The sequence below is a fragment of the Coregonus lavaretus genome, assembly GCF_964263955.1.
Source record: "Coregonus lavaretus genome assembly, chromosome: 21".
Lineage (NCBI taxonomy): Eukaryota > Metazoa > Chordata > Actinopteri > Salmoniformes > Salmonidae > Coregonus > Coregonus lavaretus.
In genome coordinates this window covers 38,897,545-38,914,167 of record NC_140008.1, presented here as the reverse complement: position 1 = coordinate 38,914,167, position 16,623 = coordinate 38,897,545, and the positions used below count along the sequence as shown (strand labels likewise).

The following is a 16,623-nucleotide window of genomic DNA, read 5'->3' as shown; positions in this document are numbered from 1 at the left end:
ACTAAAATGTAAATGATGGCAGCTGGTTCTTTTGTGGCAGGGCTGAAATGCAGTGTAAATGTTTTTTGGGGATTAAGTTCATTTTCATGGCAAAGAGGGACTTTGCAATTAATTGCAATTCATCTGATCGCTCTTCATGACATTCTGGAGTATATGCAAATGTCCATCATCAAAACTGAGGCAGCAGACTTTGTGAAAATTAGTATTTGTGTCATTCTCAAAACTTTTGACCACGACTTTATGTACTGACATGTATGTGTAACTGATATATGCACACACACACGACATGTTCATGTTTCTAAATGTATGTCAATTGTATTTTGTCTGTAATGTCTTGTTCGTTATGTGTCGGACCCCAGTAAGACTAGCTGTCACCATTGATGTCAGCTAATGGGGATCCTAATAAATCAAATCAAATCAAGAGGGGATAGGCTGTGCTCAGTAAACTGACTACAGTGTGCAAGCCCACCTCCTGTCCTGACTGAGCAATTGATTTCTCCAGTCTCTGAAAACTGCATTAGCCAAAACACATTGGTCGAGAGAAGGTCAGTGCCATCATGATGATGGAACGACAAGTTCACTAAACCCAGCACTCAATCACACAGGCATATGCATGCACGTACACACACGCACAAACGCAGGCAGATAGGCAGGAATGCATGCACGCACATACACATATATTTGTGTATTGATTCTGATATTACAACACCTTGCACAATTCACTGAGATAACACCACTAGACCAGAGTCCCAAGGTACAGTATATGATTCCCTGTCCTACCTAGTTCTGCTTGGTTTAATGTTTGAAGTTAAAATGTTTACCTGTAAATGTATAATTGACTTCATGCCGGCTGTGACCACAGTGGTGGAGGTCATAACACAGAGACATGGCTGCCTTTATTTGTTTAGCTACTGGCCCTCACTAAAAGGAATCCAATAAGCCATCAGGATGCACCCTGTGGCCATACAAGTGTTTAGGGGTCTGAAAGGAAGACTAGGTAGAGTGCGTAAACACACTGACAGACACACATAGAAGAAAACACACATCGTCCCTCTATAGAACACTTACTACCAACACACCCACCTGTACATTAACCCTCTGAAACACATACACACACCCTGCATTTATCTGGCCAGTTGTCTTACATCAGATGACCATACTGTTACTCAACCCTGTTTTCATTCACTATAGATAACGCACCATGCACTACATGTTACAGTAGCACCAGTCTCACAGTTATGTCTCCCTCTCACCTCCACCCCTGTCTCTCCCTCTACAGCCCCCTGTCTACCAGGCAACATAGCAGCAGCCCTGGACTGCAGTGCCAACACGTTCGCAGTGAAGTGGTCAGAGAGTGAGGGGAACCCCGACTCCTACACGGCCTTGGCCATCGGCAATGACGGCTCTCACCTCACATGTAACACCAGCTCCACAGCCTGCACCATCAGCAGCCTGACCTGTGGCATCACATACAGCATCGATGTCACCACCGCCAACATCAACTGTGCCACCATCACCACTACCAGATCCAGTCAGGTAAGGCTCTGGTTTAAAAATCAGACCACCCATTTTACACATCAACTATCGGTGTGGATTATAGTAAACAAAAACTGAACCTAAAATAAAAACAACAATTAGAAAAACTATTTAGTAAACTGAAATAAAATAATTAAGAAAAACGTTTGAAAAACAAACTATACTGAAACTATTATCGTTGACTGCAAAACAAACTAAAATTAAATAAAAACCTTTTTAAATTATGGGCAAAAATCTAATGGGGTTTTCGTGCTTCTGAATCTGGCAGGTAAATGCTGCCAGTAGATGGCGATGTTTCAAATAGGCTTAGCTTGTGTATCACTATCACTAGCTATCAGTAGCTAACAGGGAAGAAATCCGAGCTAGAACGTGGCGCGTGAGCATGAACCATAGGCGTGAACATCTGCGGCAGCAAAAGGTAGAATTGCTGGAAAGGACAAAAGCAAATGTATTGTAGTTTCAGAAGATGGCAATGTGTGTGGAATAGAGATAAAAGGGAAAACCCAACCAACCTCAAAGTTAATATGAACAGCACCCACAAAGAATCATACAAACAACTTCAGGATAAAGACAAGGTGAGACAGTCAACAGCTATTAGTAGCTGCAGGTCAACGACAACCAGTAGCTGCACGTCAGGACAACCAACTTTAGCAGTTTGCAAGAAAAGAGCATAAACATGGCAACTTAATTCAAATGAGTTTGAAAAAGAGAAGTGGTTAATTTATTCATCCAGTCTGGCAAGTCCATGAGACTGTGCAATGATCTGGAAGCCACGCCCCTACTGAGCCACGCCTCCAGCATCAATAACCCAGCATCAACAATCCACCCTTTCTCTTTTTAAGGAAAACAAGCCAACTAAGTGTCCAAATGCCTGCAACCCAGCAGTTGGGTCATCCAAACAACCCAGCATTTTTTCTAATGTAGAAGACATGGATATTGTAAGGGTTATCCAGAACTCCCTGGAAAACAGTGACAATTGTTGATTATTGGATCGATTGATTGATCTCGATGAATTGATAGGTCACAGCACCTGAAAATAACCTATGGATTACATTAAAAAAGACCCAGCTGCTGGGTCAACGCAGCATAAAAGTAAATAGAAACCCAATTGGTGGATAAATTAACCCATGTTTGGGTAATCAGGTAACCCAACTGGCTGGGTAAAAATAGCCCACCATGTGTTCTGTCCAATATTTACCCAGCGCTGGGTTACCAAATAACCCAAATTGGGTTGTTTTTAACCAATACTTTTGTTGTATTGGTTCCCTCCCCTAAACTCCCTGTAAGCCAGAGAACCCTGCGGTGAGCCTAGAGTGCAATACTAACATAGCCGAGGTGACGTGGGACAACGCAGGACCAGATCCACATGGTGTCAGGGGTGGACTGGCAGGGAGTGATGAGGTCCTGTAACAGCACCGGCTCTTACTGCACCTTCAGCTCTCTGAGCTGTGGCCAGGCCTACACACTCAACGTACAGGGCCTCACTGACACCTGCATGAGCGAACTCAGCACCAGCATGAACCTGCTCACAGGTGAGACACAGACAGATATGGTAGAGATAAACTTTACTGTGGAACGCTGTTCATTGGGTCCTACCATGTCTATAAATAAATGTGTCAAATACATAAAAAATGCTTTATTTTGTATAGCATATTGTGTGTAGGCTAATTAACTTTCCTTGGATATCACAGTGTAATCTTACTAGGGCATGGAGCCATTTCTGGTTCCCAATCATTTGTCACACCTCTTTAATCCTCTTAACCCTGGACTCAATGGCCACACAATGGAAATGTGCCCATAGAAATATAATTTCTAGAACAGGTTTCTCTATTCAAGTCAATAGGTCTGTGATGGGTGGAATAGGTGGATGTGTAGAATTATATTTCTATCTCACTGTAACATTATTAAAACCCAACACACAACTTGATCCAATACATCCCTTCCAGCCCCCTGTGTCCCCACCCACATGACAGCCGATGTAGACTGCGAGACCTACGTGACCTGGGACTCAGCCCGCGGTGCCACCGGCTACACCGTGCATGCAGAGTGCAGCGGTGGGCACAATGCCACCTGTACCAGCTCAGACACCAACTGTGCCGTCCTTGATCTGACGTGTGGACAGGACTACACTATGGTGGTGCTGGCTAACCACGACATCTGTGTCAGCCTGGCCAGCGAACACATCCCCTTGTGGAAAAATGTGGAAAAAGTCAAGGAGTATGAATAATTTCTGTCATTGTAAATATGTAATTCTGTCTATACATAACATAAATCAGAGAAAAGGTATGAAGTACAGCAAGCACTGAATGAACCTTAACCAAATTATTATTTGTCATTTTTAGCATTAAGTTCTGTGACGTCCATATCAGTGGACTACAGCTGTACCAGTGGCTCAGCCATGGTGTCCTGGTCCCCAGTGTTCGGAGCAGACTCATACAGAGCAGTGGCTCCCAGCAGCGACGGACCACCCTGTCCTGCACCTCTCAGGGCACGGAGTGCCAGATCACAGGGATGGGCTGCGGAAAGGACTACCTGGTGCAGGTCACCGCTGTGTCCAAGAGCTGTGAGAGCACAGCCAACTACTCCTCACACTTTGTCACAGATAAGGACACAGATCAGGGAGGTATACTTCGGGACAGGTGAGACACCTGGAGAGAGGTGAGGCATTTTACACAGGTAAGACAGACATGTTTGGACCCACAATAAACAGAGGAGGACAGAGTGGAGTGGAGGGCAATGATTCATAAAAGGCTGAACGAACGGCACTCTTACACTTCTGACCCTTTAATCCCTCCAACCACACACACAGACATGCTCTCCCCTACTGTAGACAAATGCTTTGCCCGAATTCAATTCTTTAATCTGATTTTACATACAGTCCGCATAAGATGACAATACAACATCTTGTATTATGCAAGCTGTAAATGTATATACAGTGCATTCGGAAAGTATTCAGACCCCTTGACGTTTTGTTACGTTACAGCCTTATTCTAAAATGAATTACATTAAAATGTTTCCTCATCAATCTACACACAATACCCCATAATGACAAAACGAAAACAGGTTTTTTGTCGAGGCACAGATCTGGGGAAGGGTACCAAAATAATTCTGCAGCATTGAAGGTCCTCAAAAACACAGTGGCCTCCATCATTCTTAAATGTAAGAAGTTTGGAACCACCAAGACTCTTCCTAGCGCTGGCCGCCCTGCCAAACTGAGCAATCAGGGGAGAAGGGCCTTGGGCAGGGAGGTGACCAAGAACCCGATGGTCACTCTGACAGAGCTCCAGAGTTCCTCTGTGAAGATGGGAGAACCTTCCAGAAGGACAACCATCTCTGCAGCACTCCACCAATCAGGCCTTTATGGTCGAATGGCCAGACGGAAGCCACTCCTCAGTAAAAGGCACATGACAACCCGCTTGGAGTTTGCACCTAAAGGACTCTCAGACCATGAGAAACAAGATTCTCTGGTCTGATGAAAGCAAGATTGAACTCTTTGGCCTGAATGCCAAGCGTCACGTCTGGAGGAAACCTGGCACCATCCCTACGGTGAAGCATGGTGGTGGCGGCATCATGCTGTGGGGATGTTTTTCAGCGGTAGGGACTGGGAGACTAGTCAGGATTGAGGAAAAGATTAATGGAGCAAAGTACAGAGAGATCGTTGATGAAAACCTGCTCCAGAGCGCTCAGGACTTCAGACTGGGGCGAAGGTTCACCTTCCAACAGGACAACGACCCTAAGCACACAGCCAAGACAATGCAGCAGTGGCTTCGGGACAAGTCTCTGAATGTCCTTGAGTGGCCAAGCCAGAGCCCGGACTTGAACCGATGTAACATCTCAGGAGAGACCTGAAAATAGCTATGCAGCGACGCTCCCCATCCAACCTGACAGAGCGGAGGATCTGCAGAGAAGAATGGGCAAAACTCCCCAAATACAGGTGTGCCAAGCTTGTAGCGTCAAACCCAAGAAGAAAGTACAAAGTACTGAGTAAAGGGTCTGAATAGTTTTGTCATTATGGGGCATTGTGTGTAGATTGATGAGGGGGGGGAAAAAAAACTATTTAATACATTTTAGAATAATGCTGTAACGTCACAAAATGTGGAAAAAGTCTAGGGGTCAGAATACTTTCTGAATGCACTGTATATTTTTGGAATATCTGAGGTCATATCAGCTGGTCATTAGGGAATAATTGGTTACCTTACTGCTTTTCCATGGGTATCCATGTTTGTTTGTTTCTTATTCAGATAGAGAGACAGACCACACGCACACATTAGTGCATATGCATCATTCTTGATAACTAGGTCCTCTATTGAGCTGGAAAGTCATGTTATATTGTATTTTGTAGCCTATTTAGAACAGCCTATTTAGATCAAAGCAGTCCCTGTGTAGAACTATACCACAGTGCTGTTATCTTAAACATCAGGGTGTTTTACCTGAGAAAGGCTTGATGTTTGACCCCATTTTCTCCTTTTCTTTTCTCTCACTTCTCCCTTCCCTCTCCCTCTCTCTCTCCCTCCCCTCTCTTTCTCCCTTCTTCCTCCGATCGCTCTCTCTTTATTTCTCCCTCTCCCTCCCTTCCTCCTCTCTCTCTCTCCCTCTCTCCTCTCCCTCCCTCACTCCCTCTCCCTCTCTCAGACCCCTGTCCTCCCAAGGAGCTGGATCTCTACCGTGAGTGTTCCAGCAACGTGATCATGTTCTCCTGGGCTGCCACCAACAACACAGCCCACCACAGGGCCAAAGCCGTGGACTCAGACGGAGAACACATGGACTGTATGACCTCAGACACAACCTGCTTCTTCACCAACACCGTGTGTGGCCGTCGCTACACCTTCACCGTCTACTCCATCAGTGGCGGGTGCAACAGCCAGGCCAGCACACCCGTAACAGTCCGCACGGGTACGACCAACACAGGCTGCATCTGAAATGGCGCCTTATTCCCTATACAGTGAAAATATGGTAAACTACACTGGAAAAGTAAGATCATAATTGGCGCTAGGTGGCAACCTCTAGCGCAGCCATACTCAATCGGCAGACCTCGGGCCGGATCCATTTCTTTTTTATCCTGAAAAACTCCCCAGTCCTTAACGATTTCAAGCATACCCATAACCTGATGCAGCCACCTCTATGCTTGAAAATATGGAGAGTGGTACTAAGTTATGTGTTGTATTGGATTTGCCCCAATCATAACACTTTGTATTCTGGACAAAAAGTGAATTGCTTTGCCATATTTTTTTGCAGTATTACTTTAGTGTGTTGTTGCAAACAGGATTCATGTTTTGGATTATTTTTATTCTGTACAGGCTTCCTTCTTTTCACCCTGTCAATTAGGTTAGTATTGTGGAGTAACTACAATGTTGATGATCCATCCTCAGTTTTCTCCTATCACAGCTATTAAACTCTCTAACTGTTTGTGTACTTTTTACCCCTTTTTCTCCCCAATTTCGTGATATCCAATTGGTAGTTACAGTCTTGTCCCATCGTTGCAACTCCCCTACGGACTCGGGAGAGGCGAAGGTCGAGAGCCATGCGTCCTCCGAAACACGACCCTGCCAAGCCGCACTGCTTCTTGACACATGCTCGCTTAACCCAGAAGCCAGTCGCACCAATGTGTCGGAGGAAACACCGTACAACTGGCAACCGAAGTCACCGTGCATGCATCCAGACCACCACAAAGAGTCGCTAGAGCGCGATGGGACAAGGACATCCCGGCCGGCTAAACCCTCCCCTAACCAGGACGACGCTGGGCCAATTGTGCGCCGTCTCATGGGTCTGTAGTGACACTTCTAGCACTGCAGTGCCTTAGACTGCTGCGCCACTCGGGAGGCAACTCTGTAACTGTTTTAATGTCACAATTGGCCTTATTGTGAAATCCCTGAGCGGTTTTCTTCTTCTTTGGCAATTGAGTTTTGAAGGACACCTGTATCTTTGTAGTGACTGGGTGTATTGATGCACCATCCAAAGTGTAATTAATAACTTCACCATGCTCAGAGATATTCAATGTCAGCTTTTTTTTCTTTCTTTTTTTACCCATCTACAAATAGGTGCCCTTCTTTGCGAGGCATTGGAAAAAATCCCTGGTCTTTGTGGTTGAATCTGTGTTTGAATTTCACTGCTTGACTGAGGGACCTTACAGATAATTGTATGTGTGGGGTACAGAGATGTGGTAGTCGTTCAAAAATCATGTTAAACACTATTACTGCACACAGAGTGAGTCCATGCAACTTATTATGTGACTTGTTAAGCAGATGTTTACTCCTGAACTTATTTAGGCTTGCCATAACAAAGGGGTTGAATACTTATTTCCTCAAGACATTTCAGCTTATCATTTTTTATTAATTTGTACAAATTTAGAAAAAGATAATCCTACTTTGACATTATGGGGTATTGTGTGTATGCCAGTGACAAAAAATGTCAATTTAATCAATTTTAAATTCAGGCTGTAACACAACAAAATGTGGAGAAAGTCAATGGGTGTGAATACTTTCAACGAGTGAGCAGATGACACGTGATAAAGAATGTAGACCTTCACTTGTAGTCAGTGGCGGCTCCTGAAAAAATTCTCAGGGGGGGCAATTTTTCTGATGATTTAGGTGACCTACACACATTTTAAAAAATATATGTCCAGCAACAACATGAAGACAGGGGCAGCATATAAGTCAATGCCAGAAGCATTTATTGACTGATCTCAAAAGTGTTGGCTTACAAAAGCAAAATAAGTTATCACAGTAAAAATAATCAAGGGTGTTCTTTCACATTCCTCAACACTGCATAAACAATATGCATTTCCATAAACAAATGAAATATCAGCTGAAAATACAGCATCTTGGTATTTGTTCAGATTGCAGGATCAACAAGAGCTTTTACCACATTTTTTGCCTCATGGTTGAATTGGAAATATGTGCACCTGAGTATAATTCACAACAAGCAAGCAGGAGCTTTTGATAGAGGCTACTGAAAACATTGATGCAAGTTATTGGTAATAAGAAATTTTTATAGACTTCCATATTCTGCCCTCTTGTATAGATTTGTGAAAATGAACAGTGATAGACATTTTGCCTGAAAACAGAATTTGAAAATAATTTATAGAAAAGGTAAACACAGCTATCTGTATGGCTTTGTAAAAATGAACAACCATATTCTGGCCAATTGTATAGATTTGTAAATATGAACAACCATATTCTGGCCAATTGTATAGATTTGTAAAAATGAACATGAACAGATTTTTTTTTTTTTTTTACTTTTTTTAAAATGAAAAATAACTATTTTAAACAACATCAACTGTGAACTGATTTGGGCGTGTGTGTGTTAAAGAGACAGACAGGGAGGGACAAAGAGAGAGAGAGGCTACATTACTTGTACTGAAACTGTTCTCTTCTCTCTTTCAATGCAGCAAAGCGGTCAATGACTTTCTCATTGAAATCAGGCATGCTGAGGACTAGTTCCCTCTCCATGGAAAGCATGGCCAGTGCATTCAGACGTTCCTGGCCCATTGAATTTCGCAGGAATGTCTTAACTCGTGTCAAAGTTGAGAAACGTCTCTCAGCTTCAGCTGTTGTCATGGGAGTAGTTATGAGGATGTTCAACAGAGTCACAGTCTCAGAGAACGTCTCCTGGAGGTTGTAGCTCATGAGAACCTGGTACAGTGCCAGTGCACCACAGTTTGACTTTCACGTCGTCGGCAAAAAGACCGTTCAGTCTCTCCAAAAGCACACTGGCGATTGAGACTGAGGTTGATTCCGAGATGGGAAGGAACTCAAAAAAGCGCTCCTGCACTTTGTGGTTGCTATCTATGTACCTCAGCACAAGCACCAGCTGTGTCTGTGTAGAAACGTCCGTGGTCTCATCAGCTTGGATAGCTACGAAATTCGCCGACTTCACCTCCTCCACAATATGTTCCCTCATGACCGCTAGCATACACTCCAGTAGCTCGTTTTGAATGGTCTTTGATGTGAACTTCTTTCAAAGAGACAATCGAGTTGCACTGAACGCTAGCCATGTTGATAGTAGTACGTGCTGCTACCCGCTCTTTTCTTAGTTACGTTCATGGTTATGTTACGTATGACGAAAGCGCGTAAGTGCAAGCCCTCAGAAACCCATAGAGATTGTATTGAAAGCTCTGATATTTGAAAAAAAAAGATTTTACATGATAGTCTATGAGAGACCCCTGGGCGATTTTCAACCTGACTGAAATCGCCCCAAAAGGGGCGGGGCCATTTGAAGCACGACTTTAGCCTGATTGGACATTTAGTGGCAGATCAGACGTCTAGATTAGAACACTGATAACTACTGTTGCCGTGATATAATTGATTAGAAAAAAAATCCCTTCCTTTTCCCGTTTGGCAGTGCGTCGCCCATATCGCCCTAATGAATACACCGCCCCTGCTCTGGAGAGCCCTGCGGTTGCGGACGGTGCAGTTGTTGTACCAGGCAGTGATAGGCAGTGTACAGTGCTATGGTGATTGCATCATCTGTGGATCTGTTGGGGCGGTATGCAGATTGTAGTGGGTCTCAGGTGTCGGGTAAGGTGGAGGTGATATGGTCCTTAACTAGCCTTTCAAAGCACTTCATGATGACAGAAGTGAGTGCTACGGGGCGATAGTCATTTAGTTCAGTTACCTTCCGAACCTGTGAATGAAGTTAACGAGAACATCTTAAAGAAATAAAGGGAAGACAAATGGAGTACTTGAAGAAAAACACAAACAATGCCAAGGTTGCGCTCCCATCCCAAGTGGATAGGACTGCTGACAATGGCAAGAACTCCGCCCGCAAAATGAGAGGAACATTTAAAGCCAAAAGGAGGATATGTATATGGGAAAAAGGGCTGGGGCAGCTGTTGTTGTTTTGCTGTAAATAGATCTAAGAGGCAAAGAGAACTCCCTGAAGCTCCAGTCAACTGAATGCTGATTATAATCTGTCTGACATGATTGAAAACTGTCCCCATCTCTTACTCCCCTCCCTTCTGCTCCTCTCTGTCTCTCTCTCCGGCTCTACTATCACTCCCTCCATCCCTCTCCCTCTCTCTCGCTTTCTCTATTTCAATTTCTCCTATCGGTGCATGGTGATCCGGTGAGTAACAGTGTATGAAGTAGCCCGTTGCCATGGCGTCAGATGCCAGCCACATGCTGGAGGCAGCCTTGGAGCAAATGGATGACATTATCGCTGGTAAGCTTCTATTTTATTAAGACCTCCTCAAAGACAACCCGGCTTGCAATTACTGCTCTCTTTAGACTGGTATTTGGTAATGTCTTGAAGGTTTCATTGAGATTTAAATATATTAACTTAGAGTAGGAATGTTACATTTTGTTCAGTTCTTTCTAAGCATAATCAAAATAAATTGTGTACTTTGGATTTTAGTTGAAATGATGAAAGGAAAGTTCCTCTTAGGATCTTGAAGTTTGAGATACTGGGATTAAGCTTGTTCCAACTAGAGCAGATTTACTGGGGGAAACTCAGCAGGTTTTGAATAGATGGTCCTTGTCAGTAGGCTACTGTACATCAACCATTCTGCTAGTCTTTTACGCTGCCTCTGTTCTTCCCCCACCTGGTCTATTCCATGTATACTCTATCATTTATATTACATTTCCATTTTGGTCATTTAGCAGACACTCTTATCCAGAGCAATTTACAGTCAGTGCATTCAACTAAGGTCGATAAAACAACCACATATCAATGTCATAGAATGAAAAAAACGTTCCTCAATAAAGCAGCTATCAGCAAAATCAGTGCTAGCAAGAAAGACAAATACAACATCCTTGTCTGTAGTTGTCCACCACACTCTATAACTAGCTCTCTTTCCATATTGTTCAGCTCTCCATGTTTTCTTACAGGGGTGATACATTTCAGTCACCACTGTTTGTCATAACCATAGCAGGATATCAGATGACTCTGTTGGGGTTCCTGTAAGGGGCACAAGACAAACGGCTCTAATAATAGAGATAGCATAGTGCTAATGACCCCCAGTACACTGCAAGACAGAGAAAACCGTGACATCACCCATAGAGATGGTCATACAGGCTAACATATTGCTAATAATGCTAACAATTCCTGTAATAGGCCTACAGCTAAGGTGACATGAGATCATGAATATATATCTGTGCAGACTAGTGCAATATTTAAAAGACCATCAGAGCACAGCACTTTGACACACTGCCTTTACTCAGAGAAGCAGTCAATACCAGTGGCGGCTCCTGAAAAAATTCTCAGGAGGGGCAATTTTTCTGATGATTTAGGTGACCTACACACATTTTAAAAAAGATATGTCCAGCAACAACATGAAGACAGGGGCAGCATATAAGTCAATACCAGAAGCATTTATTGACTGATCTGGGGAGATGGATTCCAGTTTCTGTGACAGATTATAAATAATCTCTGATGCCTTTGTTATATTAGCTTTTGGTTGAATGTACTGTCGTAGTAAATATATAATGTTATAGCTTGGTCTGACTAAAATCTTGTGCATGACCCATTTTGTGTTGGGCGTTTGTTTTCAATCAATGCTGTTCCTATCCTATAACAATGGACAAAAGAGTCCTATCTTGTCAGCCTTGTCAGCAGGTGGCCAAGGACAACACCCACGCCATAGGTCTCTCAGTTCTTCCAACTCACGAGTTCTTGCTCTGAGGACACACACACACACACACACACACACACACACACACACATCATCACTGATAACACACACACACACACACATCATCACTGTTAAACACACACACACACACACACAAAAATCCCCTCTCTTTAGGCTGAACATTTGAAGACAGAGAACCCGACTCAGAGCCAATGCAACAGTGGAGGGGACCTCGCCCAACTCATCAGGACCAATCAGAAGATCAGAACTACTAGATTCAAGTTACATCATTTATTGTATAAAATGTCTGCACACAATGTTTTCGGGGCTCTCTTCAGATAGCTCCCTAAGAGTTTGACGAACGAGTCCGTGCACGCGATTCCAGATATCTTTACCTCTGAATAAACTGCCTTTATTATACCATATCCACCCTGTCCAAAGTCTCTACTTGGTCTCAGTTCTCCAGTAAACTTGTGATTATCAACAGTACACAACGGTAACAAACAATTGGGGGAACTCACGGGGCAGATAGTAAGGTCGCAGTGACACAGAAAGCAGTTCAATGTCGGGGGTACAGAGTCGCTCTCTTACCAGGATCGATTTTCCCTGTGACTGTCAGATCGCGGTCCGCTCTGACCAGGGTGAAGCCGGCCGGCTCCACTTCTCTGTCCGGGACACTGTCATCCAGCCAAGTCTCCCAGCTGTATTGGATTCCGCTGCCAGCAGCGTTTTCATTATTTAGTCCGTTCGTAGCGGGTATGTACACGATCAACAAGATCAGTCCAAAACCCACCACTGGAAATCCATGGTTGGCAGAATGTTTGTAAACTAAGTGTACAAATTAAAAACATAAAATAACGCCACTAAGTGTACAAATTAAAAACATAAGATAACGCCACACTGCAGGTCGCAACAGAGACGCTGCTAGCCGCTATTTTCTTAGTTACGTTCATGGTTACGTCACGTATGACGAAAGCGCGTAAGTGCAAGCCCACAGACACCCATAGAGATTGTATTGAAAGCTTTGAAATTTGAAAAAAATTGATTTTACATGACAGGCTATGAGAGACTTCTGGGCGATTTTCAACCTGACTGAAATCGCCCCAAAAACGGGCGGGGCCATTTGAAGCACGACTTTAGCCTGATTTGACATTTAGTGGCAGTCAGATCAGATTAGAACACTGATAACTACTGTTGCCGTGATATAATTGATTAGAAAAAAAATCCCTTCCTTTTCCTGTTTGGCAGTGCGTCGCCCATATCGCCCTATTGAACAGGCCGTCCCTGGTCAATACACCATGCAATGTCCCTACAATATCCCTATAGGGAACACTTGAGTTTTCAAAGCTGACAGCGTTCAGGCACAGTTGAAGCTAGCGTTGTAGTGGGAGGGTGCCCTCCAGTGCTTATGCTAGGTAGCAGTTGGATGTTTTCAATTATTTCACACATTATGTTGATGTATTCAGTGACTCACATTGGAAATTCAAACTGGCATGATATATTCATCAGCACATAATACTTTCACTCAGCAATCCTAACCGCCTGTTTGTGGAGCAGTCACATACAATATAGTCAACAGCAAACAGTTTATAGTAATCTGATTTCAGAAAATCAAAACAAGTCAAAATGGATTGTTAGACTCTGGGATAGCTAGTTTTAAGGCTCTGATGGCTGTATCACCCCTATGATCTTTGCCCTAACCATAACTTGAATCTAAATTATTTCATTTTATTGGCAGGAGGGTTCTGCGAGGCCTTCTTGAAGTTTGGGGCCCAGGGTTACCACTCCCAGGGTTCGAACTCTGCCCCCACCTTTGCCCTCACCTCAGCCATTAACCCCAACATCAGGGTGCTGCAGCTGGTAGAGGATCTCAGGGTAGCCCTGGAGGGCCAGGTGGACCAGGAGGAGCATGAGTCCATGAGCAGACAGGTCCCCATGGACACAGCACACACCCTGTTAGATTGGCTGGAGAAGGGAGGGGTGAGTAGCTTCAACACAGCCTAAACTCACTTCACACACTAAACTGGCTAGTGTGGTGTATTTATTCAGGAAACCTTGTTACTGGGTTCTATTGAGCATATGAACCATCTTTCAGAAGGGGGGGGGGGGGGGGGGGATTATGGGGTGGAATAGAGACAAAAATAACAAAGTGATAGTGTTTGTGTAGGAGACGGAGAGGGATAAAAAGAGAGAGACAGACAGAAAGCAAGAGAGAGAGAGAGAGAGAGAGAGAGAGAGAGAGAGAGAGACAGAGAATAAAAGAGAGAGAGAGAGAGAGAGAGGGGGGAGGAGAAGAAAGGGAGGGAGAGGAGCCAGCTGGCGTGGTCTGAGTCGTAGTGCTGCAGTCTGATATTAGAGACTAGCCACTTCTCAGCCTGCCTCTGTCTGGGCTCCAAACCACACAGCCAGGGTCCGACCTAGACACAGCACACCATAGGGTCCCCACTACAGTCTCTCTGCAGCAAGAGAGAGAGTAGGAGGGGAAGAGGAGGAAGAAGCAGATAGAAGGATTCAAGGGGATTAACAGTGATAAAGTATCTTTCTTTCAGAAGCTCTGTTAAGTTTCTGAGCTCTTCTCTCTCTCTCTCTCTCTCTCTCTCTCTCTCTCTCTCTCTCTCTCTCTCTCTCTCTCTCTCTCTCTCTCTCTCTCTCTCTCTCTCTCTCTCTCTCTCTCTCTCTCTCTCTCTCTCTCTCTCTCTCTCTCTCTCTCTCTCTCTCTCTCTCTCTCTCTCTCTCTCTCTATAGGATAAGTTACAGTGTAGAGTTTGAGGAAGAAAATAGTCAAAGCTACAATGGGCCAACAGAATGGAGTATAACATAGATTTCTATAAGCATGTTGCCTGGCTGAAAAAGGTTAGAGACTTTTTGAGGTTTCACTTTCATGCTTTTCCCTGCTTATATATCTGTACTGCATCTGTATAGAGGAATCTGGTTATTGTTATTGTACACAGACAGGGAAATCCCTTGTATACTGGAGATGCACATGGAGAAAGACTTGTGTTGTGGAGTTGTTCATTGTAACACAGTTGATTGATAGTACAGACTCATCTGTTTTGACCGTAAACTGGAAAGTTCTGTGTCATAGTAGTCACCTGTTCTATTGTCTGTCATTTCTGCACCTTCACAGAACAAGGCCCTTCAATTAACAGTTGGTATGGGAAAAGCTTGGCAATTGTTGAAGAGCAACAGGTAGCATTCAATAAAACATGGTAACCACCTTTCTGGAAAACACTTTGAACTCTCATATTACATTTACATTTTAGTCAATTAACAGAAGTTCTTATCCAGAGCATACATTTCCATACCTTTTTTATTTTCTTGTTTGTACTGGTCCCCCATGGGAATCCAACCCTGGCATCTACCACCTGAGCCACACAGGACCCAACTCTCCCTGCGTTTCTTTACTGTGCAGGAATAATACTTATACCCGAAACTCTGCAGGCGATTGTGATTGGATGAGCTTCTACATAGCCTTCATACATGGCACGATAACAGGAAAACTTGATTTCCGTATAGTTCAATTAGCAATATGGCTAATCTGTCAATCCATCTGTTGAGGAACTTGTACTGAATTTTAATGAAGAATGTGTGAAGGGGAGCAGGAACGGGCTGGACCGGGCTGGCGACGCGCACCACTGGCTTGGTGCGGGGAGCAGGAACGGGCGGATCGGGCTGGCGACGCGCACCACAGGCTTGGTACGGGGAGCAGGAACGGAGCGGGCTGGCGACGCGCACCACAGGCTTGGGGCGAGGGATAGGAACAGGCCGGACCGGGCTGGCGACGCGCACCACAGGCTTGGTGCGAGGGACAGGAACAGGCCGGACCTTGCTGGCGACGCGCACCACAGGCTTGGTACGGGGAGCAGGAACGGAGCGGGCTGGCCACGCGCACCAAAGGGTTGGTGCGAGGGACAGGAACAGCCCGGACCGGGCTGGCGACGTGCACCACAGGCTTGGTGCGAGGGACAGGAACGGGCCGGATCGGGCTGGCGACGCGCACCACAGGCTTGGTACGGGGAGCAGGAACGGAGCGGGCTGGCGACGCGCACCACAGGCTTGGTGCGAGGGACAGGAACAGGCCGGACCGTGCTGGCGACGCGCACCACAGGCTTGGTACGGGGAGCAGGAATGGGCCGGACCGGGCTGGCGACGCGCACCACAGGCTTGGTGTGAGGGACAGGAACAGGCCGGGCTGGACTGTGGAGACGGACTAGAGGTCTGGAGCGGAGAGCTGACACAACCCGTCCTGGCTGAATGCCTATCTCCACACCCTGTGTGTGAGGCATCAGCACAGGACGTACAGGGCTGTGCACTCGTACTGGCGCTACAGCACGTGGCACTGGCGCAGGATATCCGGGACCGAGGAGGGGTACTGGAGGCCACGAGCGTTGAGCCGGCACACTCCGTCCTGGCTACATGCCCACCTTAGCACGACACGTGCGTGGTGCTCGCACAGGACGTACAGGACTGTGCCGGAACACTCGCGGCACAGTACGTGGCTCCGCATAACCCGGAGCCTG

General features: G+C 45.2%; 1 protein-coding gene across 2 annotated transcripts; it reads left to right on the top strand.

Moving 5' to 3' along the window:
• Positions 1-10,467: 10,467 nt before the first annotated feature.
• On the top strand, positions 10,468-15,371 carry LOC311148839 (liprin-beta-2-like). Of its 2 annotated transcripts, XR_014614955.1 has the most exons (4): positions 10,468-10,695; positions 13,842-14,083; positions 14,849-14,956; positions 15,231-15,371. XR_014614955.1 is itself a non-coding variant. In XM_084185835.1 (3 exons), the coding sequence occupies exons 1-3, from the start codon at positions 10,632-10,634 to the stop codon at positions 14,870-14,872; spliced, it is 330 nt and encodes a 109-aa protein (XP_084041961.1). In that variant the 5' UTR covers positions 10,468-10,631; the 3' UTR covers positions 14,873-15,024. The 2 variants fall into 2 exon arrangements, 1 of the variants encoding a protein (XP_084041961.1); XM_084185835.1 differs by lacking the exon at positions 15,231-15,371 and having other exon boundaries at positions 14,849-15,024.
• The last annotated feature ends 1,252 nt before the right edge of the window (positions 15,372-16,623 follow it).

What these genes read in the sequence shown, in the direction of transcription:
- LOC311148839 (XM_084185835.1), top strand. Translation starts at nt 10,632, where the DNA reads ATGGCGTCAGATGCCAGCCACATGCTGGAGGCAGCCTTGGAGCAAATG. An exon ending in AATGGATGACATTATCGCTG is followed by an intron (nt 10,696 to 13,841) that starts GTAAGCTTCTAT and finishes TTTTATTGGCAG; the next exon opens with GAGGGTTCTGCGAGGCCTTC. An exon ending in ATTGGCTGGAGAAGGGAGGG is followed by an intron (nt 14,084 to 14,848) that starts GTGAGTAGCTTC and finishes CTCTCTCTATAG; the next exon opens with GATAAGTTACAGTGTAGAGT.